This window comes from Cyprinus carpio, chromosome B1, assembly GCF_018340385.1.
Source record: "Cyprinus carpio isolate SPL01 chromosome B1, ASM1834038v1, whole genome shotgun sequence".
In the NCBI taxonomy this organism is placed as follows: Eukaryota; Metazoa; Chordata; class Actinopteri; order Cypriniformes; family Cyprinidae; genus Cyprinus; species Cyprinus carpio.
In genome coordinates this window covers 24321599-24345597 of record NC_056597.1, presented here as the reverse complement: position 1 = coordinate 24345597, position 23999 = coordinate 24321599, and the positions used below count along the sequence as shown (strand labels likewise).

Below are 23999 nucleotides of genomic sequence, written 5' to 3'. Positions count from 1 at the left end.
AAAGTTATATAAGCCACGTGAATGCAAAATGCACATATAGACCGATAAGGAGTTTAAATGACTAATACAGGAGTTTTGGGCCGCTCTGATGATTGATGATTATGGCTCTGCTCCAGCGCTCTGTTGCGTACTAGATTTGGCTGCAGCAGATGAAAGGGGCTTCAGGAAAGGGGTGGTCCTGTATTGGAGCATATATAGAGAGCCGGGATTCTTGCTTCTAAGACAGAAGGAGAGTTGAAACTCGAGGAGACGGTGAGAAAATCTCTCCAAGACCCCTTTTGAGACTCTTCTCGTGATTTTCTCGTTCCTAATTTCGCTCATTTCCATTCGAAGACCATTTTAAGCTCTGGATTGGTATCTGTTGCAGTTTTCTGGTTTTGTTTCTGTGATATACCGGCTTTTGGAGTCACATTCTCAAAGAACTGAAACTTTGTGAGGATTTCCATCGGGTATTTTGTCATTTTGCTCTTGAGAACCCAACGGGAATATAATGTCTTTTTTGCGCGTCATACTGGGTTTAGTCGCAGCCCTGTGCGTAAACGCGGCGCAGAGCGCGTGGGAAGAGAGCACCGTGGTGCCGGTCCATCTCGAATCGTACGACACTGAACCGACCCATACAGCAGAAGCACGGGAAAAGCAATCCGAGAGACGCATCTATCGCTTGGACGTCTTTGGGAATCAGATGGTGTTGGATCTGGAACCGGACCAGACCTTTTTAGCGCCTGGGTTTGTGTTCCAGATGGTCGGGAAACCGGAGTCCGAAGAGTTTGACAGCGCTGGAGAGGCGCGGTGCTTCTTCTCGGGAACCGTGAACGGAGAAGAACTTTCCGCTGCGGCGATCAATCTGTGCAACGGACTGCGAGGCGGCTTCTATGTCGGCGGTGAAGAGTATTTCATTCAGCCCGCAAACGCCAGCGGAGAGGCTTCAGATGGAGACACCCACATCATTCGCAGAAGAAAACGGGGTTTCTTGGATGAGGAAAACGGTTCGAAGTGTGGGGTGAACGAAGAGGAGGAACGGGTCACCGAGAAACCAACCAAATCTGGCACAGAGCGCACCCCGTCTGAGTCTAAAGGTAAATATTTTAGAATAAAACGTTATGGTTATCTATCTTGTACCTGGGAAAGTTTCGTTATACTTTATTTTAAGGCTACTGAGATTTTTTTCCCCGGTAATTTTTCGCGCACGCCTCCGGTACCCCGAATAAACTCGGTGACTCCGCGTCATTCAGTGCGCGCTGGCGCAATGACGAGCGAATTAAGCTGAGTTCCGCGTCTGCGTTAACGTACTAAACATCAAATCACGTAATTTAGTTGGGATATGCATCAACTGCAAATAACACACATGTTCTGCCAGCCCGTTTAAAACAACTTTAAGATTTTTTTTCTAAAGCGCAGACGAGCCGTCTCCAAAAGCGAGGCGAGGGTTAACTTTGGAGAGGGCAGGAATCTCTCCACATACGCAGGAGGAGGGGAGGGGACATGGGGTTGAGGGTTGGGGGAGAGGGAGGCGGGAGAGAATGGGCTGGAGAGACGTGGAAGTTCTCCTCCTGGTACCGCATGTGGCGCAGATCAGCACCGGAGGACTGTAGATGGCTTGTATTTGCGCCAACATTTCTCGTGAAAGTGCGCAGGTTTTGGAAAAGTTATTAGCAGGGCGGAGCAGAACCTTAGTCAAATGGAAAAGTAAGCAAGCTCAGCATTAACTCCCAATAGCTTTCAATCTTTTAAGTACACAGTTCTCTATTTTTATTTTCAGTTATAAAACACCATTTTAATTTACTATTTCCAATCAAAATTACATATAGGTTTAATAGATTTGATGCATCTATGTGGACTCATAAAAGTGGACACGCATTTAAAATACAGCCTTTAGGTTCCAAGAAAACCAATATATATATATATATTGATGACGTCATCTTGCACTCATAGGCGTCTACAAATATATGTCCATGCTCTCTAGATATTCTAGTCCCTCCCTCTAATAACACCTGATGCTGACTAGCAATAGGAAGTAGGACATTATGTTTAAAGCCTATTGGCATTTTAAATAAAACATGCAAGTCATCAGTTTGGAAAAGTCATTTAATGCAAGACACTTTTCACTCTGGTTAATACAGAATCTGATTAAGATTTCACTTTTTTTCTGATTTAACAAATGGCTTTAATTATTATCTTCTCATCCTCCAGCACACCACAGATCTCGGCGCTTTGTGTCCACTCCTCGCTATTTGGAAATCATGATTGTGGCGGACCAGTCAATGGCAGAATTTCACGGCGCTGGGCTCAAACCCTATCTGCTGACCATCATGTCGGTGGCATCTCGTCTATATCGACACCCTACCATTCGTAATTCGATCACTCTGGCAGTTGTGAAGCTGCTTGTTGTGTACGATGAAGAACATGGTCCCCAGGTGTCCTCCAATGCGGCGCTTACGCTCAGGAACTTCTGCCAGTGGCAAAGACAGCACAACCCATCAAGTGACCGGCACGCAGAGCACTACGACACAGCAGTGCTGTTTACCAGACAGGTAAGTTTATCACTCCTGGTCTCATCTTGTACTCTTACAAAGAAAGTTTCTTTATTGGCATCAATGGCTCCATGAAGAAACTTTAACATCCATGGAACCTTTCAAATGCAGAAAATTTCTTTAGATTTTTAAAATGTTCATAAAAATGGTTCATTTAAGAACTGTTCACTGAAAGGTTCTTTGGGGAACCAAAAATGATTCTTCTATGGCATCCCTGCAAAACACCCTTTTGGAGCCTTTAGAGTGTGAGTAAATAATTATCTAGCACGGCTCATACTAATGAACGCTGTTCCTTTCAGGATCTTTGTGGAGCTCATTCCTGTGACACTCTGGGGATGGCGGATGTTGGCACCGTGTGTGATCCGGATCGAAGTTGCTCCATTATTGAAGATGACGGTCTGCAGGCAGCCTTCACAGTTGCACATGAGCTCGGTAGGCACATCTCCATGTTCCTATGTAAAAACTATAAACTATGCAGGTGTAGGTCAAATTAATAATTGTGCTTCTCATGTAGGTCACGTGTTCAACATGCCCCATGATGATGCCAAACAATGTGCCAGTCTTAACGGCAACCAGTGGAGTACCCACATGATGGCCTCAACCTTGTCCAATCTGAACCAGCTACAGCCCTGGTCTTATTGCAGTGCTATGATGGTCACAACCTTCCTGGACAATGGCCATGGTCAGTGTTTGCTGGACAAGCCCCAGAAGCCTCAGCATTTACCACAGGTTCTGCCAGGTTCAGTTTACGATGCTGACAGACAGTGCCGTCTCACATTTGGAGAGGAGTCCAGGCACTGTCCGGACCAGATCACCACCTGTGCCGCCCTTTGGTGCATGGTCACATCTGCAAATGGCTTGCTCGTCTGCCAAACCAAGAACTTTCCATGGGCCGATGGGACACCTTGCGGGTCTGACAGCTACTGTATGGCAGGCCAATGTTTGAGAAGGTCCGAGGCTGCCAAGTATCAGGTGAGCACCATTTGGTGACCCATACAGAATTGATGTTATTCTGATTTGTGACTGACAATGGTTCTGTCCTGTCACCTTTTAGATTCCAGTCAATGGCGGATGGGGAGCCTGGGGACCTTGGGGAGATTGCTCCCGTACCTGTGGAGGAGGTGTGCAGTACTCTATCAGAGAGTGTGACAATCCCCTACCCAAAAATGGAGGCAAATACTGTGAGGGCAAGAGAATTCAGTATCGTTCCTGCAACACCGAGACCTGCCCTGATAGCAATGGTAAGGAATGGTCCTATCGCTGTTTTTGCAACAACATGCAAGCCGCTTGATTTACAACTGTGTTTATTTGCGCAGGACTGACATTCCGTGAGGAGCAGTGTTTGGCCCACAATGACATCTCCTCTCAGTTGTCATTTGGCTCAGGAGAAGGCGTCGAGTGGGTGCCAAAGTATGCTGGGGTGTCTCCCAAGGACCGCTGCAAGTTGATGTGCCGAGCAAAGGGAACAGGCTACTTCTTCATTCTGAAGCCAAAGGTGAGTGTTCCAATTAGCCTGAGTTGTAAAATCTAACAGTGGTGTAGTGGATGCACTGGAGATGTTTAACCCAAGGTTTGTTCCAATGCTTCAGGTGGCTGATGGTACACCATGCACCCCAGATTCCACCTCAGTCTGCGTCCAAGGCCAGTGTGTGAAAGCTGGTTGTGACAGGGTCATTGGCTCCGATAAGCGTTTTGACAAATGTGGCATCTGTGGAGGAGATGGATCGACTTGCAAGAAAGTTTCTGGATCAATGGAACGTGCTAGGTAAGCCCACAATCTGCACCAGTTAGAGTTTTCCAAAATTCCTTCTCAGATTTCTGTTTAATCTGACCTTTCCTTGTTTCTGAACTTTAGAGCAGGCTACCAAGATGTAGTGACGATTCCAGCCGGTGCCACGCACCTAGATGTTAAGCAGCGCTCTCTTGGAGGCCGCCGCCAAGACAACAGCTACCTAGCAGTTCGCAGGAAAGATGGCACGTACCTACTGAACGGCGACTATAAACTGACCACTTTAGAGACTGACATCTCTCTGAAAGGTGCACTGCTGCGATACAGCGGTTCCTCTGCCTTGCTAGAGCGCCTGCGAAGCTTTGCTCCCTTACCTGAGCCTCTTACCATCCAGGTGCTGTCAGTTGGTGATTCCCCCCGACCTCGCGTAAAATACAGCTATTTTGCACCACGCCCCAGTGGGTCCAAACGGCCGTCCATTAACGTTATTAGTGAAGCAGGAGATGCCGAATGGGTCCTACGTGAGTGGGGACCTTGTTCGAAGACCTGCGGCAGTGGTATCCAGAATCGGGATGTCGTCTGTCTTGATGCATATGGCCGCCAATCAAAAGACTGTCCTGAAGAGCTGCGCCCTGCGTCGACGCAACCCTGTGCTCTGCAGGCTTGCCAATCCTGGTTGCTCGGGGAGTGGTCCGCTTGTTCCAAAACCTGTGGCAGAGGCTTTCGCAAGCGCACTCTGCGCTGCATCGGACACAACGGCCACACTCTGCCTAACGAGAGCTGCAACGCAAAAGATCGGCCACGACCTCTGCTGGATTTGTGCAACATGACTCCCTGTTGAAACTGAACATTAAGGCTCGAAAACAACCTCGAACAGCTGTAACCGTGCACATCTGGTGCAGACCAACACAGGTTTTTGGATTCAAAGGGCCCCTTACGACCAAGACTGCAAGCAAACTTCTTTCAGTGTTTCAAATCCCACCCATCCAACATTGGGGGCACAAAGCTGGCACACTGTGCACCTGTCTTGACAGCTGTGATGGAGGATGAGAATACGCACACCTCTGCTGCTTTGGATAGTGATGACATGCATGTTAGATTTTGAGTGTGCATGGGTGTGTATGATGATTAATGAAACAGCTATGCATTTATAGAGTCTGTCTGAGCTGGACTAGACAGGCATGATTTGTTTGTCACAAGAGAGGATATAGGAATATATAGAAGCTATTGGCAGGGTCAAGAGCAGTAACAGAAGAGTTCATTAGTAGTGGTGTTATATAAAACGCCCTCTAGTGGTTCTCCATTTCAAAGTTGCAAACTCTGGCTCAGAGCACATATTTAACACATGCATTTTTCTTGCCAAAACCAACGCCATATCTCACCTCAGCTAGGCACATGTGCTGCTAATCAAACACCACAACAGGTATTATGCATCTCCTCATAACTAAGTTTAACAATGCACATTAGCTTTAAGTTTAGCTTCCTAGGTTGATATTTTCATCATTTTGCAAAGCCATACCTGATCAAGAGGGATCACGTTTTTAAAGGGGAGGGGGACCAAAGAGCATAAGTTCTATACCTGAAGAGAGACTGTGTTTGTGCGTGTTTATGTATGTGTGGGTTAGTTCTGTGTGTTTGTGTGGAGATATGGTGAGGGACTTCTCTCCTACTACTACTTCATAAGTAATCCTCTCCTGCCTTCTGAGAAGGTATCTTTGTAATGAGGTATTTCTTTTTGTGCAGAATATCCAAACATTATTTATTTTTGTACAGCCCATTTAATATAATCTTGTTGCTTTTTTATAATTATTGTATTTCTATTTGTTATTATTATTGAAATAACTGAAGGATGTAGATTATATATTAGAGTATTTATACAATATCAACGATCTTAGGTTTATGAATAAAGTATCACATTGATTTGTGGACCAATATTTTTGAGATGGTGTCTTATTTTGGGTGTGGCTGCTGACGTTGAAGCACTGTAGTCTAAATCCTAGTCTGGGGACCCCTAGGGGTTCGTGAAGGTACTACATTATATTTTCTCTAAAAAATATAATGGTATTTTTAATGTGGCTCATCTGCTCTAAATGATGGAGCAACATTAACATCTAAAGTCAGAACTCTAACTTATGCACATTGTTTGCAAATAAATGTACACATGAAGTACATTAATTTAAGTTCATGCATACATCAAAAAAAAAAAAAAAATCAAAAGAGCATCAGCGTGACTAAATCTAATTAGGACAATTTTAATACAAAGCTGCTGAGTCTGTCTGCTTGTATTATGAACCAGACAAAGAAAGTCCACTGAGCTGAATTAAGGGAATTGAATTAAATTAATTAGCAATCAATAGCTGTTCAAAGAAAAGCCTGTATGACCAGCATATTCAGCAGGTAATAACCACATTACTGGTTATAACCAGGAAGTCTTTTGTTGTATAACAAGCTTTAATAATTTAAGAGGTTTTGTCATTATGTTACAAGGGTGGTTGAAGAGGAAGCACATTCAGCCCTGGCCAGTCCTTCTGCTAAATAATACATGCAACCAACCACTCAGTAAAATACTTTACCTTACACAATAACATTTAATTGAAAAGAAAACATTTTCAGAAAGTTGGCTAATTGGCTTTAATAATGTTCTCAAAACATTAGCACAAAAGCAATATTTATACATCCTTCATGGAATTATTTTTTCATTAAATGTTTTAGTTGGATGTTCATGTAACATTTCTAAATGTTACCACTTTTTTCAGAATGTTCAGAGAGCATTCAAATGTAACATGTCTGCAAATGATAGTTAATGGAAATGTTAGAAATGCGTTCTTAGAAGATTTTAGTTAGTTGAGTCCATGTTATTTGTCAACAACTCAAATACATGAAGCGATTAATTAACAACAACTAAAAAACAAAAAAAAAAAATAATCAAATAAAAAAAATTTTTTTGACACTGCCCCAAAACTAAAAAAGAGTCCCTCATTCAAATAAATAACAATAACAATCACTTTTCTGTTTCTATTTGGCGTGCTATTTATACACAGAAATTGACTTTGGCGTGCATATGATAAGCAATTTTTTGGCAGGCATATAATACGCACCGACCCCACACCCCTAATACTAAACATCGCACGCCAAAGTCTATTTCTGCATATAAATAGCATGCCAAATAGCAACAGAAACTCGTGGAAATGATAGACACTTTCATGAGATTGGGTAGGAGTTCTAAATATGTGCCTGAGTTGATCAAGTGAATTAGGTATAAACATTTGTGCCTATAATCCTATGAAGCACGTGTTTTGGGATGCTCTTGTTTTCTCTTCGTGTATAGCCCAGGTCAGGGATGTTGCACACAGAGCGGATTCGTGAAAACACGACTGAAGAGAGATCTAAATATAGACTTAAGGGACACTAGCGAGAAGATGAGGCCGCAATTTGCCGCTATTGAAGAGTGCGAACGTGTTCCCAGAATGATTGTGCGACTCGCGTGTTGTAACCAGCCTCATTCACGTCTGTGTGATGATGAGGAGTCGTGACGGCGGGGGCGGGTGTACTCGCATCCAGACCGACTGGGCGACGTTCCTGGGGGAGGGGATCGAGGCGAAGAAAAGAAAACAGCGAGAGGAGCGCAAGGAAGAAGTTAAAGACAAAGAGGGAGGACTCAAATGAGAAGCTGTGATGAGAGAGGAGTCGTGGAACACGTGGAGCCTTATGGATAAAAGAGTGCGTTTATTTTAACGCTTGAGACGCGGAACGCTTGACATTCAGAACAACATAAGCACAGTTTATAAAAAGATTTAAGACATGGCAGAATTACCGAGCAACTGTGCAAAGATTAAATAACATGTCAAAGTTGGTTAGACGCGTTTTCCAGGGTTTTTCAACAGAAATGTACAGGAACATCATGGAAAATCCGAGGACGCCGAGTTCACAGAAGAGTTGGAAGTTCTTGCGGGACTCTCTGCTGCTTTGCTTCTTTGCCGGTAATGTAGTTTTATACTGTATTTGCGAACTAGGAAGTAGATCAATTCAAAATGCAATCGATTGTTTATTTAAATTACAAACAAAGGAAAGTCACGTATGCGTTACCTAGTTAGCCTACTTACAATTAGAGGTCGTAAATTAAGTTGCGGGTCAAACAAATCTCAGTTGTGTTTGTAAAAGTGAGTTAATGACTTTCAGACAACATTTTTGCACTATGATGATTTATAATTCTCATTTTACCGCTGTGCTTAAAGCTTCACTGGTAATGACGCAGGCCACACGTTTAGGTTCTAGAAACGTTGTGGGAACATCGTTTTGAAATGATTCTAAAACGTTGAAGGGTCCGGTTTTCTTGTTGTGATTAGAATGTTATTTAAAGGTTACAAAAACGATTCTAAGAGCGTTTAAACATCATGTTATTTTAAGAACGTTTTCTCTCAACGCTGAGAACACATGAAAGATTAAGTTATAAGAACGTTCCATAAACATTACTTAAAACAAACAAAAAAAGTTATAACATTTTATAGAATTTGAAAAACGTTAGTGAAAGTGAGAATGTTTGCTGTTAGCTGGGAACTTACAAAGAAAAGTTTCTTATGAGTTTCTACTTAACAGACTACAGTTTATAATTATTTTAACTAACAAACTTTAACTGGTTTAATTGGTTAACTAACAATTTCTCCGTTGTCTGTGTAAGAAAAAAACTAGTTTTAGAGTAATTTCTATTGACTAATTGCACATTTCACTACCACTTTTAATGCTGCCATGGTATTCTTTGAAATACAGTGAAGTGTTAAGTAAATATCATGGTATATGGACCCTGCATTTATTCAGTAGTTTGACCATCTGATAGCATCATACAACACTTTTATGGAGTTTTATGATTAAACTATGCATATACAAACGTATGTAGGAAGTGTGTGTGTGTGTGTGTGTGTGTGTGTGTGTGTGTGGTATCATTTAAAGCACCAGTGCGTCTAAAGTGTCTTTGTCCCAAAAGTGTTGACCGACAGGACCCAGAGGTACAGCGAGGGCCTCCAGGGGACCACCCAGTCTGCAGGGCCCCACATTTGCTCTGGAAAGCCAGATGCAAACAGACGCCAGTCAAATTGAAGCCAAATTTTGGTGCTTCAGAAAACATAATTACACCAATTATACTGTGATGACTGTGGGCAGGACGAGATAGCGCTGTAATTGTGTAACAACCATCCTTATCCTTGAGCATGAGCTTGAGATATGTATATTAAAAGACTGTTTGCACTAAAACAGTTGTATTTAGAGCTCTTTTTCAAGTACTGGCATCAAAACACAGGATAAGAAGCCATGGATCTAAATCTATATAGATGGATTTGTTAAGCAATAGTTGTGCTGTACACACCCTTCACCAGCAATGCAAATGCAATCCAGTCATGAAATGTGTCATAATCACAGATCAATAGCGTTTGATGCCAACATGAATCCAGCAGGTGTGTTTGGTGCATTAAAGAGCTCTGAGCAAGAAGCAACACATGATGAAGCGCTGATGATTCGTTCTGCAGGATCAGACTCGTCTGTCAGCTCCAACACAACACTAAAACTGAGAAACACTGCAGGGAGATTTTGAGCAGTTGGTTTTGTCTCAATGCACAATAATGTTCTTAAAGCATTAAAGTCAAGAGCAGTGAAACACTGCAAAAATATCATATTCCTTATCTTTATATGTGTCTTATTTTCCACTGAAAATATTTAAACATTTTAAACATTATCTCTAAATAAATTGAGTAAGGTCTTTGACTATTTCGTTACATACACAATGCTAAAAATGCTTTACACACAAGGGATTTAAAAATAATCTTAACGGATAATATAAAAACAAAATGTTAAAAGGAAAATAAAATATATTTATATTTATAAAAATAAATATTCTAATAAAAGATTAAAACTATAATTAAAAACATTAATTGTGAGCAGTTATTATTAATAAAACTTAAACCATTAAAAACATTTTCATTACTTGAAGTAAAACAAACATTAGAAATAAAACCTTCATTAAAAACTTATTTTATTTCAGCTAGTTTCCATGGCAACATTTCTCATTTTTGTTTAGTGTACTAAAATAACTCAAACTTAAACCTAATGAAAACTATATAGATGTAAAAAAAGAAAAAAAATAGACATTTAATAAAAATGACAAAAACAATAAAATTGCAAAAAAAAAAATATTTAACTTCAATGTTATTTTATTAAACTCAATTTAACTAAAAACTGAAAATATACAAATGAAATCTAATTCAAAATATGAACTAAAACTCCTAAATACGAAAATAAGATAACTATATATAAATAACTATAACGGACATTGCTAAATAGTGAAAATGTGAATTATATTTCTGATGTCAGTGATGCTATAAATCAGTTCACATTGAGCAAATATTCTTGTAAATATATCATATTTTGTATAAATTTTGTGTGTGTGTGTGTGTGTGTGTGTGTGTGTGTGTGTGTGTGTGTGTGTGTGTGTGTGTGTGTGTGTGTGAACTTGTTTATGCTACATTGAGGATATTAAAAACCTGAAATGTTTGACATCTGCGACCCCCACAAGGGAAAAAATAAAGATTAAAAATAGTAAATGATGTTTATCTGAAAGTGTAAGAATGCAAACAGGTTTTCTGTGAGGGGTAGGTTTAGGGTTAGGGGATAGAAAATAACATTTGGTCAGGATAAAAGTAATAGAAGTCTATGGAAAGTCTCCACAATTCACAGAAACAAATGTGTGTGTGTGTGTGTGTGTGTGTGTGTGTGTGTGTGTGTGTGTGTGTGTGTGTGTGTGTGTGTGTGTGTGTGTGTGTGTGTGTGTGTTCTGTAGGCCGTGGAGACGCTCAGTGTGATAGCTGTATTGAGTATTGCTGTGATGGGGTTCCTCCGTTCTGCTGCTCTTACTATGCGTATGTGGGAGACGTGCTCTCGTAAGTACACACACACACACACTTACACACGTTGAGTTTCTATGTAATGGTGTGTAATGGTTCTTCTACTGTCCAAACTGTATTTTCTCTCCCCTTACCCTAAACCTACCCCTCACACAAAACTACTGGCATTTGTTGAATTTCACAATTTAGTATAGTTTATGAGGACACAGGAAGTGTAAACCTCATTAACCAATTTCACGTTGTTGTACCCATGACATTATACAGCCATATATGCAACACACACACACGCTCTCACACAGCACATGTATCACACCAGCAATGAGTTGACCTCTGACCTCCCCTCCCCCTCACACACAGCTGCTTTTCCACTTCAATCTGAAATCCAACCCACATCCCATAATTAACCCTCGTGTCCAGTTACATCTAATAACTGATGCTAGTTTGAAAAAATCAAAACACATTTTTAATGACCACAGTAGAGTGTTCAAATGATAAAAGTGACTTTTATTGTTTCTTTTTAATAGAGGCTCTCCACTAACAGAGCAGCAATGTTCTCTCAAACTCATGAACAGTAACGTTAACAGAACATTTGTCCAAAGTTGTCTGGTCTTTCTCAAAATATATAAATATATTTTATACATTGTTCATAGAACTCTTTTTTTTTCTGAAACATTAGAGGACTTTTTTTAAATGTTACGTTCAGAGAACATTTAAAAGTAACATTCCCATAATGTTTGCAAAATGATACAATGGAATGTTCTCTTAACATTTGAATAACGTTTTTAAACATTTAAAAAAAGGGGATGTTTTGAACATTCCGAAATAACATTTTTAAAACCTAATGAGAATGTTCGCAAAATGTTTTAGAATGTATACTTTGTGCATTTTTATTACATTATAAGCAGGCTACTTTTTAAAATAATTACATATTAATAATAAACCAAAATTGTTAAGAATTTAACCAACTAAATATAGCTATAAATGCATAAAATAATAAAGGGGGGAAAAGACAATTACAAATGATAAACAAAAATAAGTTTCAGAATCTGAGAGTGTTTTTCAGTATCCAAAAGTTTACAGACAAACATAGTTATGGGTTTTCCTTTTTTTTTTTTTCTTAGCATTATTGCTGTTTAATTATTACTGATGAGATCACAAAAGGCTGCATTCACACCAATGCACAGATCTGTTCCCACATATCAGATGTTCTGTCCTGTTCTGAAAACAGCTGATTGTGTACACATCAATTTTGTATCATAAAAGTATTTGGAGTGCATTTAACCGCATGAGCGACCGGCTTTAGGACATCAAACACACACATGCTTCGAAGAGAGAATAAATTATTATAACACCCTCAGTTTCTTAGATGTTTCTCCTCACATGAGCATCTCAGATGCTTTGGTCGGATCTTAACCACACCTCAAAATGACAATTGAAAAGCAACACATTTGGTCTTTTGTGCCGTGTTTAGTCAGGTGCCTGATCGCTCAAGAGACGGATCACCGTTGACTCACAAAGGGACGGGGTCCATCAAAAGATAAATAAATAAGAGCATGGGTGGTCTGACTCCACAAAAACACAATACATGCAAATATTGAGTTTATCCTGCCATGTAACAGGTAGTTAGTGTGTGATGAATGGAGCATCCCTCTGTTAGTCTCAGGTTTGTGTTTTGTTCGTTCAGGGGAACGGCGATCTCAGGGATCGTGTTTGGAGTGGTGTTTCTGATGGGCGCGGTGGCCGCCATCTTTCTGTGCATCTGTATGTGTGTGAAGAACAGCCGCGGGGCGAGAGTGGGCGTCTTCGGCTCGTCGTACATCAACACCGTGACTCAGGGTTACCCAGGTAACACAACAACACACACAAGCCTTCACAGCAAAACTAGCACACAGGAGATCACCGGAGTGGATTCAGCCGAATTAACTTGCACTTATAATCAATTAATATCCTCTAATACTATCGATTTAACTGCACTGACACTATCAAGTGAGAATAACATTTTTGAGCTGAATAATGACTTTTGAAATTGTTTTTTTGAAAGTGTATTACACTATTAAAATGAAAGGTGCTTGACGATGCCACAGAAGAACCTTTTTGTCTAAACGGTTCCACAAAAGAGCCTTTAACATCTGAAGAACCTTTCTGTTTCACAAAAGCTTCTTTGTGGCGAATGAAGGTTCTTCAGATTAGAAAAATGTAAGAAAGAGATCGATTCCTCCGAAAACAAGACTTTGTGTCTTCTGTTATTTTGTTTCTAAAGTACATGTGTCTTTAAGAATCTTTAGACATTTGCACTGGAAAACACACAAAATATTGATAAAGAACATCACCCCTTTTTTTTGCTTATACAAGACATTCACATTTAGAACACATATTTATCTGTTGCTTCTCCTTCAATTTATTCCTTAAATGATCTTTACTTGGTCTTAAAAAGTCTTACATTTACCTTCAGAAATCCCACAGAAACCCTATAACAACCATTTCACAGACAATTACAAACACCTTACCAGCTAAACTTAAAAGCTATGACATTTTGTATCAAGCCTACATCACTTTTTTTATATGTTGCATATTGCATATTTACGAATATTTAATAAGATGATGCCAAATTGGCATATTTTGAATATAGGCCAAAACTTAAGTTTAGGCCTACTCTTAAATCAAAATGTGCAAGATAACATTATAATTCAGAGTTGTATGCATATCTAAGAAATTTTAATAAATTGTTTAATTTCTCTGTATGTTGCCACAGTTGGGAGTAACTTTAATATAGGTAACTTTTTGTACGTACGTCGTCTATTATATATGTATCTGACAGTTTTGCATGTTGATCCAAATGTAAATAGAGCCTATAAATCTCTCCTGTAAACGCTGCATTCATTTCCAGTTCTGTCTCATTCTCCTCAGGCCCTCCTCCTCCTTACAGCTATGATTGTGAGATGTATCCTCCTGATCTACGGCCGCCTCCATACACTCCCACTCCACCCAGAGCCACAAACTACTCTCCACCTCCACCCTATCCAGGCTACAGCCACAAATGAGCCTCCGTGTGTGTGTTATTCTGAGGGGACACACAAAATAATGCACAAAAATAAAAAATGCCTGCACAAATGCCACACTGGCGCTCCGTCAGTAAAGCAGGGATTTGTATTCACTTAACCAGCGCAAAGATGATTCTTACCCAAGGATTGGAGTATTTTTATTTATGACATGGACATTTATGGTCTCAGAAACCTAATGAACACTAATAAACCTTATTAGGCAACATGAGACCAGGACAGGCCTGAAAACTCCACAATGTAAATGTTTTCTTGTGATGCGGTTTGTTGAAGATCAGTGTTATTTCTTTAATTGTCAAATGGAAATACAGTGAAATGAACTGTTAATATGGGAGTAAACGTCATGTCTTTTTTTTTTTTTTTGTTTACACCCTCAGATTCCAGATTTTCAAATATTGTCTCATCCTAACAAACCATCATACATCAATGGAAAGCTGATTTATTCAGCTTTCAGATGATGTATAAATATCAATTTTAAAAAAAATTACCCTTATGACTGGTTTTGTGGTGTCTTGATTAATTTTTATCAGCTGAGGAAATAATATGGTAAATGTATTTATTCATAGAAATTTGAAAGAGCAGGTTGTATTTGTAGTTGGCTACTGTTACGAAAAACACACCAGGTGTAGTTAACTGTGTGCCGATTGTGTCCGAACAGCAAAACATTAATGCAATTTATGTCTGTTTTTACTTTTCATAATAAAACTGAAGCCTGCATGCTCTTGCTTTACAGAGTGGTGCATATATGCCATCACTCACACAGGTCTTTACCAAAATGTTTTATTCTTTGAGGTCTTTGAAAGCTAATTTGCACACACATCCAAGAAAGTAGACTACATTAAAATATAAAAAGATTTCATTTTGAAATATGGAATATGAGAATTTACCGAACTAGGCTATTACACATTTATAATAATGTTTTCATGATAGTCCACACGGTGGCAGCAAATAACATAAAAGAGCATAATTAAATTCTCCAGCTTGAACGTAATCTAGAGCCCATGACATTAAATGTTTTGATTTCCTTTTTATAAACGTAAATAAATAAAATGCATGCATTAGATGAGCAATGCCTCATATTGCATAGTGTTATGTTAAGAAATAAACCAATAACATTTTAAAAATTTAAATAATAAAAAATAAATGTACAGTTAGGCCTAAGTAAAAATAAACATTGATTAAAAATCAGATTACTAAATGAAGAGTGAAATATTTTTGTTATTACTCATAAAACGTAGGCTATGTGAGCTGAAAGATTAAATAAATAACAATAAGTTATAAATATAAATACAAATGCATATAAAATAAATAATAAAATATATTTAAATTAAAATAAAAATAGGTTAGAGTCAGATAGTGCAGTCTTTGATTTGATTTTGATTTTAGGTGCCAGTATTTTGAGTCCCGTGCATTCATTCGCTCGGTGTCCAGTCAGGTGACGCGCTGCTCTGACTCGCCATCGCAGGACCATCGCATTCTTCTCAGAGCCGACGCGATCCACGCACCGACATCTATACCACACGGATATTATTTCGTCGCTTTGCTGGATCACGAGAAGAGGCGCGGAATGGGCTGTCGAGAGCTTTTCGTGTTACTGATGACCGCGACATCGACGCTCGCTGCTGAGGTAAGACAGCGACAAAAGCGCCGCCGATCAATGAGTCGATTCAATGTATCCAGCACCGCAGCGATAGACTGGAAATGTTTCTTTCCGTTTATGTCGCTTCTAAACCAGAATAAGGTTTAATATCTAACCCTTGTGTGTTTGTTTAATAATCGTATAATGTTACGCAAGGAATGTTTAGAATAAACGGCAATGGTGGGAATAATCGCTACATAATAATCGCTACATAAGCGTTCCGCGCGACTGTTCGCTATATGTGCGATATTTTATATCCGACATATACAGGATGAACGGATACTGTATAACAGATCCATATATTAATATTAATAAACTGTGAGGCTGAGGGTTGTGCTATAGAGTTAACGGCACCGGCGTTTAAACGCTTAATGCGCCGCGTTCGAACTTAAACTGATTCAGTGATTCACACACGTTATGTTTTCTTGTTTTTTAACTCTATTTTTTATATTTTGGTGTGGGTCCAGCTAGTTAACGGAGGAATGCGTTCAGTGGCCTGTTGGGTTGGGATCATGATGGGATCAAACGAGATTCTTCTGGATCATCTGAGACCGGAAAATACGAGTTTTATTTTTTGGGATTGATTCCAAATTATGATTCACTCTTCCCTGAGGTTTTCATCGAGGAAATCAGGCGTGTTGTTGTCACTGTGTGTGTGTGTGTGTGTATGTGTGTGTGTGTGTGTGTGTGTGTGACGTCGGGATGCCTTTGATCGTTCCTCGGTCTTTGTTAGGCGATGTTTCTTTCAAACATGACTCGATAAAATGAATCATCGCGCTGCTATCACTAAATGCGTTGCGTTCCGTTGAGAGGAACGCGTTGTGTGTGAACGCCCCCCCCCCCCCAATATGGCGACTGAACTCAACTGGAGCTACATTGTTTTTCGAGGAACACGCTATTTTTAATCGCTAACGATCAGTTTAAGTGTATTTTTACTGTGAGACACCTTGTCTGTGGGCTGGTCTAAGCCTGTTATTTTCCACACCGCAGTCACTGTGTCTCCACTCTATTCTCACCATTCTTAGAGGATAAGGTGCTGTGGGGGTTTTTGGGAATATACCATGGTATTTTTGGATGAAAATTGGGGTACTGTGCCAATACCATGAAATGTGTATCATTGGTGTAAAAATACCATGGTGTTACCCACAGATTCCATCAGTGTAATGAGAGAATGAATGATACATGAGGTCATAATGGGATGTTGCTGTTTATTGTGCTACAGAGTGAAGATATTGATTGGCGATTAGTAAGAGTGTTTTGGTGGATTGTGGTTTTGTTGGTGCTTCCACCAAAAGGTCTGTAGAAATTGAGGTTTGATAGATGTTGAAAATCTTAAAGCAGATAAAAGGAAACGTCTATACTGTAGTATTGGAACCCGGACTGGGTGATAGAGCTAAGAAATGTCCTTTTATGTGTTCCTCTGCCAGCTGAAGATATATTTAATATGCATCTTAATGTTTATGTATTTTTCTGAAATGGCTAAAGGCTGTTTTTCAACCAGAGGAAGCATCATTTCAGCTAATAATGCCAGAGTTTAATTGCAAGAATCCTGTTTTCCCATGCACTTTCATTTTTATGCTTTTTTTATATTTATATCCACCGATTTGATGATCTTAATAATAATTGCCCATGTTTTCATTAAAGCTATATTAACTCGGAGATTAGGTTTTGTTTATACACTGTTTTTGGCCAAATAAACAGTGCATTATAATATATCACAGCGTTTTTTGACTGCACATTGTCAGCAGCGAATATTTGACTTTATGTAATATAAGCGGCTGCAGAATTGTGTTTGTTTTCATCTGTACCTTGCATAAACATCAGATTGCATGTTGTCTTGTTTGTGCTTCAGTTAGCCAGTCATCCGCTCGTGTTCAGAGCTCTAGGTCAGTAAAGGTCAGTCTGGTATGGCCGTGGGTTTGTGCTCTGAATGAGAGGCTTTGTTGGCTGTAACATGCGTGTGTCAGCAGGTAAGAGATGCTCACAGCCAACACAACAGCTTTCTGAGCAATCAGGATGAGTTTGTGCAAAACCTCCCTGGAGCGCTGGCCCATAAATAGCCAGTGTTCATGATCAGATTTCAGTCATTTTACAGAATTAAACAACAGTATCTCAATGAAGTAGATGTGTTTTATTTTTCTGAACATTGAAGGTGCTGTTAGACTAGCAGTCATTCCCAATCTCTCGTGTACAGAGTTTGAGTGCTGCAGAGTTGAGATTTCACCGAATCATGAATCTGTTCAAAACGCTGATTTGAATGTTTTAAACATTTCATTTGCATTATCAGTCAGAAACGTTCACAGAAATCTCTTCATATGTATTAAGACACATGTGCATAAAACATGTACATAAATATTACTGTTTATATCTTAATATAATTAAAAATGAATAAAAATGATTAATCATCAATAAATTAATTTGCGTTGTTATTCAGAAATATTTACAAACATCTCTGCCAGGGTTTTCATTGTTAAAATTAAAACTGTGCTCAAATTAAAACTGTTAAAAAAAAACAAACATTTTTTTTTACTTGAAATAAACATTAACTTAATTAAAATAAAATAGAATCTAGAATATAAATATGTTCAGGTAATTGCCAAAGCAGGTGTTCTCATTTTAATTTAGTTTGAAATAAACAATAATAAAAACTATATAGACATATTTAAAAAAAAAAAAAAAGACAAAAGCACACAATAAAATTAGTAAAACTTTAACATTAAAATGAAAACAGGAAATATAAAAAAAAATAGATTAAAAAATAACACTGATCTCCTCATTGCATTTTTCTTATTTTAAAATGTTTTCGTAAAATATATGCACATAAATATTGCAGTTTATTGGTGCATATAAATAAAAATAAATCAATATGATTCATAATCATCAATTAATTTCATTGTGACACAGAAATGCTCAGAAGTCTTGATGAGTGATATTAAAATCTTTTAGTAAAACGTGGGTAAATATTTCTGTTGGGGCTTAAATACAAACTCATATAAATGTTTTCAATATAATTATTGTATTTTCATGCATTAAATGTTCATTTATAATAATGCATTCTGTTGCTTGCTCTGATTGCTTCTATTGTCCTCATTTGTAAGTCACTTGGGATAAAAGCGTCTGCTAAAGGACTAAATGGAAGTGTAATGTGTCATATATTTTTATATCTCACAGTAAAGATGAATTTATTACTCTGACCCGTTTAGTTTTAATGCATAAATTGCAATAATAGTAGTTTTAGTGACATGAAGATGCATTGCATATTCAGGTTTTTCCCAAAAATAAAATAAAAATATAAGTATTATTCATTGCTTAGTGTTTTTAACTAGATTTATACTGTATTTTCATGCATTAAATGTCCTTTTAAAATCACACATGTAAATAATGTCATATATTTTGCAGTAATTATGAATCAGTTGATTTGATAATGAGATTTGTGCGGCCCTTAGAGAAATCAGTGCTTTTAAATCATGAGTTAATGTGAAGCAGAGGAGTTTTACTGCTTTTATATAAGCAAATGAACTTACAGTTTATGATAGAGACTATTTTTGCTCAGAGATTTCTGGTAAATGTATTGATAGTTACGCTGATTTAAACATTACATTTTGAAATAGAAGGACTGAAATAGTATTTTAGATTTTTTTATTCAATAATCTTTTGAAAGATTGCTTGTGTTTTTTAGTTTTTTTGGGGGGTGGGGGGATAAAGGACTGCTTAATGAATTAATGTATGTATTTTAGAACAATTTTCACTCTCAAATTGCTTGTCAATTTTATAGAACTTTGCAAAGAAATGGTAAGTAATTTTGAATTAAACATCGACTGAAATTAGTGTTTTCTTGTAAAACAAACTTTAATAATCTTTCAAAAAAATTGCTTAGATAATTTCCATTCAGAAATGACTAGTAAATTTCACAAATAATTACAAAGAAACGACACATAACACATTGAATTAAACATGACATTTTGAATTAAAAAAAATATATATATTTTATTTATTTATTTATTTTACACTACCTACAGTGTTTTAAATGCTGTGAATGTTGTTGGGTCCTACGACAAAATTCTTGTGATTTCTGACTTTCCCTAAAAATTGCTAGTAAATTTTATGGTTAATTGCAAAGTTAACGCATTAAATTAAACATTACATTTCAAAGTAGAAAGTCTGAAAATAGTAGTCTCTTGTAAAACATACTTCAGCAATCTTTTGAAAAATTGCCTGTTTTTTTTTTTTTTTTTTTTTTTTTTTGCAGTTCATTATTTTGTATTAATGTAGTAGTAGTTTTTGATTCAGTTATATTAAAAATATAAAAAATATAGATTTAATTTTAACAAAGCAGTTTTTAGATATTCTCATATCCATATTTTTATATTTATTCATAAATGTTTTTTAGTTCAGCTTTTCTGCTGAACATTATCATGTTTTGATGCCCAGTTTCACCCAAGAAATGTTCATATCGCAGAATTCAAAGTGCATACAATTTCAGATTGATTCAGTTTTACATTTTAAAAATGTATATATAATACCACATAGATAATATCTACAGCAATAATATTACAAATGAATGTGCATTTGTTATTTTGTCGTAACATAGTAGTTAATTCAGTCATATTAAATAATACGCTTGTATTCTCTTTTATCTCAGCTCTTATACATTTTATGTTTATCTTCTCAATTGACCATTATAATGTTTTGATTCACTATGCACATGTATAATTCTATGATTTCTATATGTGTTTGAGTGAATATTGGGTGTTAGTTAAATCTAAATGAAGTCTGGGTTGTCTGGGTGTTATATATTAGTGTGTATTTCATATATATCATATATGCTGTGGATGTGATGTGCAGAGACTTTCTCCCAGAGGACACTGGGGTTAATAGGTGTGAGGCTGACCGTTGCCATGGCAGCAGAGCGTGGCAACAGTCTCTATGGAAACAGACATCTTCATCACACCATTGTTTCATGAACGAGCCACACGGTCTGACTCTGTTGTAGATCTCAGTGTATTTCTGTTCAAAACAAAGTAGAAAACAGTGTAATTCACTGCTGTGACTCTGTATTCTGTGGATTGAGGATTTACACACCTGTCCGTCGCTCGTCCACACCTGGATGAACACCACTACACCTGTCAGGAACAAATCAAGAAGAGCAGAGGAAGTCGTATTTTGAGAAAATAAATTATTTGTAGGATCATTATTTGCTTTCTAATGTTATTTTCATGACACATTTTCTCATTAATAATAGGCACAGAAAATAAACAATCAAAATTAAGTATTTATGTTTCACAGTAATATTTGTTGTAATTTAATTTATGCTGATTTTCATTCATTTTTACAGTAAATGCTGTAGGGCTACTGTAATAAATACTACACAAAAATGCTCTAATACTATACAAACATACTGCATTGAAATATTTACAATATTTAGTATTTTTTAATTTTAAAAAGAAGATTTTAGAGTGTAACATATTTGACATTGTCATGCAAATAATGCGAAAAAAAAATAAAATGATTTTTTTTTTAATTCCTTTTGATTTCAAGACCAGTCACAGGAAGAGCAGACAAATGTATATTTTGAGAAAATTAATTATTTGTAGGAAAATTATGTTGCTTCATAATGTTATTTCAAATGCATTTTCTCATTAATAATGCGATAAAAATAAATGATGCATTTACATTTCATGGTAATAATTGTTGTAATTTAAATTATGCTGATTTTTAATGATCCACTGCTGTAATATTAAATAATAAACAAAAATACTCTGATACTGTACAAACATACTGCATTACAAGAATGATAATATATATCTATAAAGTTTATAAAAAATGAGTCTTCATGTATTTCACAACACTTGAGCATGTTATTCTTATTAAGTGAGGGGTTTTTTTTATTTAGTTATTTTTTTTACATAAAGTCTCTGAGAATCTGACACCTTGTACTTCTAGAGACTATATATATATATATATATATATATATATATATATATATATATATATATATTATATATATATATCACTTGTAAATGATGAAATGCATGGATCGGGCTGGTTTGGTCATTTATACTAGTTTTCCAGTGGCTGCCTTTGATAGTTAATGTTCAGTCTTATAATTCAACACAGTTACTCACATATTAAATATTTCAAGTTTCACTCGAGAAAATGGTTTTCTTCAGATGTTGCTAATTCATGGTTCACAATGCTTGATGGTTTACGGTCAGCGGGTGTGATCCAACAGCAGGAGGTCATGTGACTCAAATCCTCTGATCTCTCACTAAGCCCCGCCCACCTTAGTTACCGTCGCTAGGCCTGTCAATCACTCTTGTTCAGATTGAGTGAATCGTTTCAGAAATGATTCATTGATCCAGTCTTCATGCGGTGATCATCCATGTGAATCTTGTGTGATTCTGCTCTGAAGAAGCCTGAGGGATGAGATGTTAGTGAATGTCAGCACACCTGCTTCAGGAATGTGTCTGACGCTGCTGTTGTCTGTAGGGGGCGTGGCTTCAGCAGGATGATTGACGCTTGACTGTGGATCGCTTCATTAAACCTATAAAACATACATTGTGAGTTCATTGGTTTTCATTTATAAATAAATACACTGATAGGTGTTTCTCGAGAACATTCCTCCATGATTGCTTTCGATCACTTTCAGTTTTGAAAGAGAATCGCTGTAGTAAAGGCCACTTTAATGATTATTATGATGTGGATAGATTAGTTTAACCTGTTTAGTCTTGAGTCCTGGCGTTAAATCAGGCCACTCCTGGTGTTTTGGCTTCATCCTAATCTTAAGTCCTTCGGAGCACACTTCCATCACTCATTCTTTCCCTGTGAGGACGTTTATGCCCTTTACGTCTGTGAAATATTTAGTTAAATGCATCACAGACTTGATGGATTTTCAGAGCTAGTTCGTCTTTTTTCAGTAAATCTTGGATGCGTTCAAACTCATTGACTCCTATAATGTGCCGTATTTCAGAGCGAAGCCAGGTTTCTGATGAAGCGCTCAAGCTTGTGTTCTGTCGCAGGTGCCGTCGGACTCCGGTACCGGACTCCTGGCCGAGCCGCAGGTCGCCATGTTCTGCGGGAAACCCAACATGCACATCAACGTTCAGACGGGGAAATGGGAACCCGATCCGTCCGGAAGCAAGAGCTGCATCGGGACTAAAGAGGGAATCCTGCAGTACTGCCAGGAGGTGAACACAGCCGTCCTGTCCTGTATTTATGACTGCAATACAAGGCCAGAGATCATGTGTGAAAGATAATAGAGCCACTTTGACCCAGAAACACATCAGAGTTTATAAACCGAAGCGCTTGTTGTTCAGAAATTATGCCATAATATCTTGGACTATAAAGATTAGATAATGTAGTCAGATATTAAATAATTAACACACCAATAATAGGTTAAGACAAAATATTCAGGCATACAAAAAAATAATAGATAACAAAACAAAACATTTTTTAATTTTTTTGCCTAATGGCACGTTTCTGTTTTAATAAAGTCAAAAATTTAAATTTTTTGAAATGCAAAAGTTGGCCTTGAAACAAAACATTTACAGTATTTATTATACATTTAAGTTTGCATATGTGTTTTATGTTTTGTGTCATATTTGATGCATCAGGTTTTTATGGCTCGTATAGTCTGATATGGTGAGAATATGAAGGAAAACAGCTCAGTTTTGTTAATATGCAGTTCGGTTCAGATCCTGATATTTATGTGATGAAATTCAGATGCTTGTAAATCAATGTTTTGCATTTAGTTTTGCATTGCATTTACACAAATAACTTCTGACTGGTCCATCTCTGATGATCGTGCCGATGTAGATTACAATCAGTGAAAAAAAAAAAAAAAACACTTTATAGAACGATTAATCACATCCAAAATAAGAGTTTTGTTTACATAGTATATGTGTGTGTACTGTGTATATTATTATGTATATAAAAATACAATCACATGCATGAATATATTTAATAAATAAACATAAAACATAAAATATGTTTATATATATTTATATACAATATAAAATTTAAATGTATATACATGTAAATATTTTCAAAATATATAGTTAATGTGTGTGTGTGTGTATTTATATATACATTATAAATTAACAGTACACACACATATATTATGTAAACACAAATTTTTATTTTGGATGCAAT

General features: G+C 37.3%; 3 protein-coding genes and 1 long non-coding RNA gene across 5 annotated transcripts in view; 3 read left to right on the top strand and 1 right to left on the bottom strand.

Moving 5' to 3' along the window:
• The first annotated feature begins 209 nt into the window (after positions 1-209).
• Positions 210-6192, top strand: LOC109065282 (A disintegrin and metalloproteinase with thrombospondin motifs 1-like). Its single transcript, XM_042717056.1, has 8 exons — positions 210-1076; positions 2191-2531; positions 2831-2963; positions 3046-3503; positions 3586-3772; positions 3848-4026; positions 4121-4296; positions 4387-6192. The coding sequence occupies exons 1-8, from the start codon at positions 491-493 to the stop codon at positions 5099-5101; spliced, it is 2775 nt and encodes a 924-aa protein (XP_042572990.1). The 5' UTR covers positions 210-490; the 3' UTR covers positions 5102-6192.
• A 1649-nt stretch (positions 6193-7841) lies between these two features.
• On the top strand, positions 7842-14926 carry LOC109065284 (cysteine and tyrosine-rich protein 1-like). The gene is made up of 4 exons (XM_019082284.2): positions 7842-8240; positions 11087-11186; positions 12835-12995; positions 14058-14926. Exons 1-4 carry the CDS (start codon positions 8102-8104, stop codon positions 14189-14191), a joined length of 534 nt encoding a protein of 177 aa, XP_018937829.1. The 5' UTR covers positions 7842-8101; the 3' UTR covers positions 14192-14926.
• Positions 14927-15642: 716 nt separating this feature from the next.
• LOC109065275 (amyloid-beta A4 protein-like) overlaps positions 15643-23999 on the top strand; it is a 31440-nt gene continuing 23083 nt past the window's right edge. The window contains exons 1-2 of one of the 2 annotated variants that reach the window (XM_042717053.1): positions 15643-15836; positions 22868-23035. In XM_042717053.1, coding sequence (XP_042572987.1) covers positions 15777-15836; positions 22868-23035 — 228 coding nt within the window. In that variant the 5' untranslated portion in view covers positions 15643-15776. The remainder of the gene's footprint in view (positions 15837-22867; positions 23036-23999) is intronic. The other variant, XM_042717054.1, reaches the window with a different exon arrangement.
• LOC122135906 lies at positions 20714-22103 on the bottom strand. The gene is made up of 3 exons (XR_006153765.1): positions 21974-22103; positions 20931-20971; positions 20714-20855 (listed from the first exon to the last, which is right to left on the bottom strand). It is a non-coding gene; the product is annotated as an uncharacterized LOC122135906 (long non-coding RNA).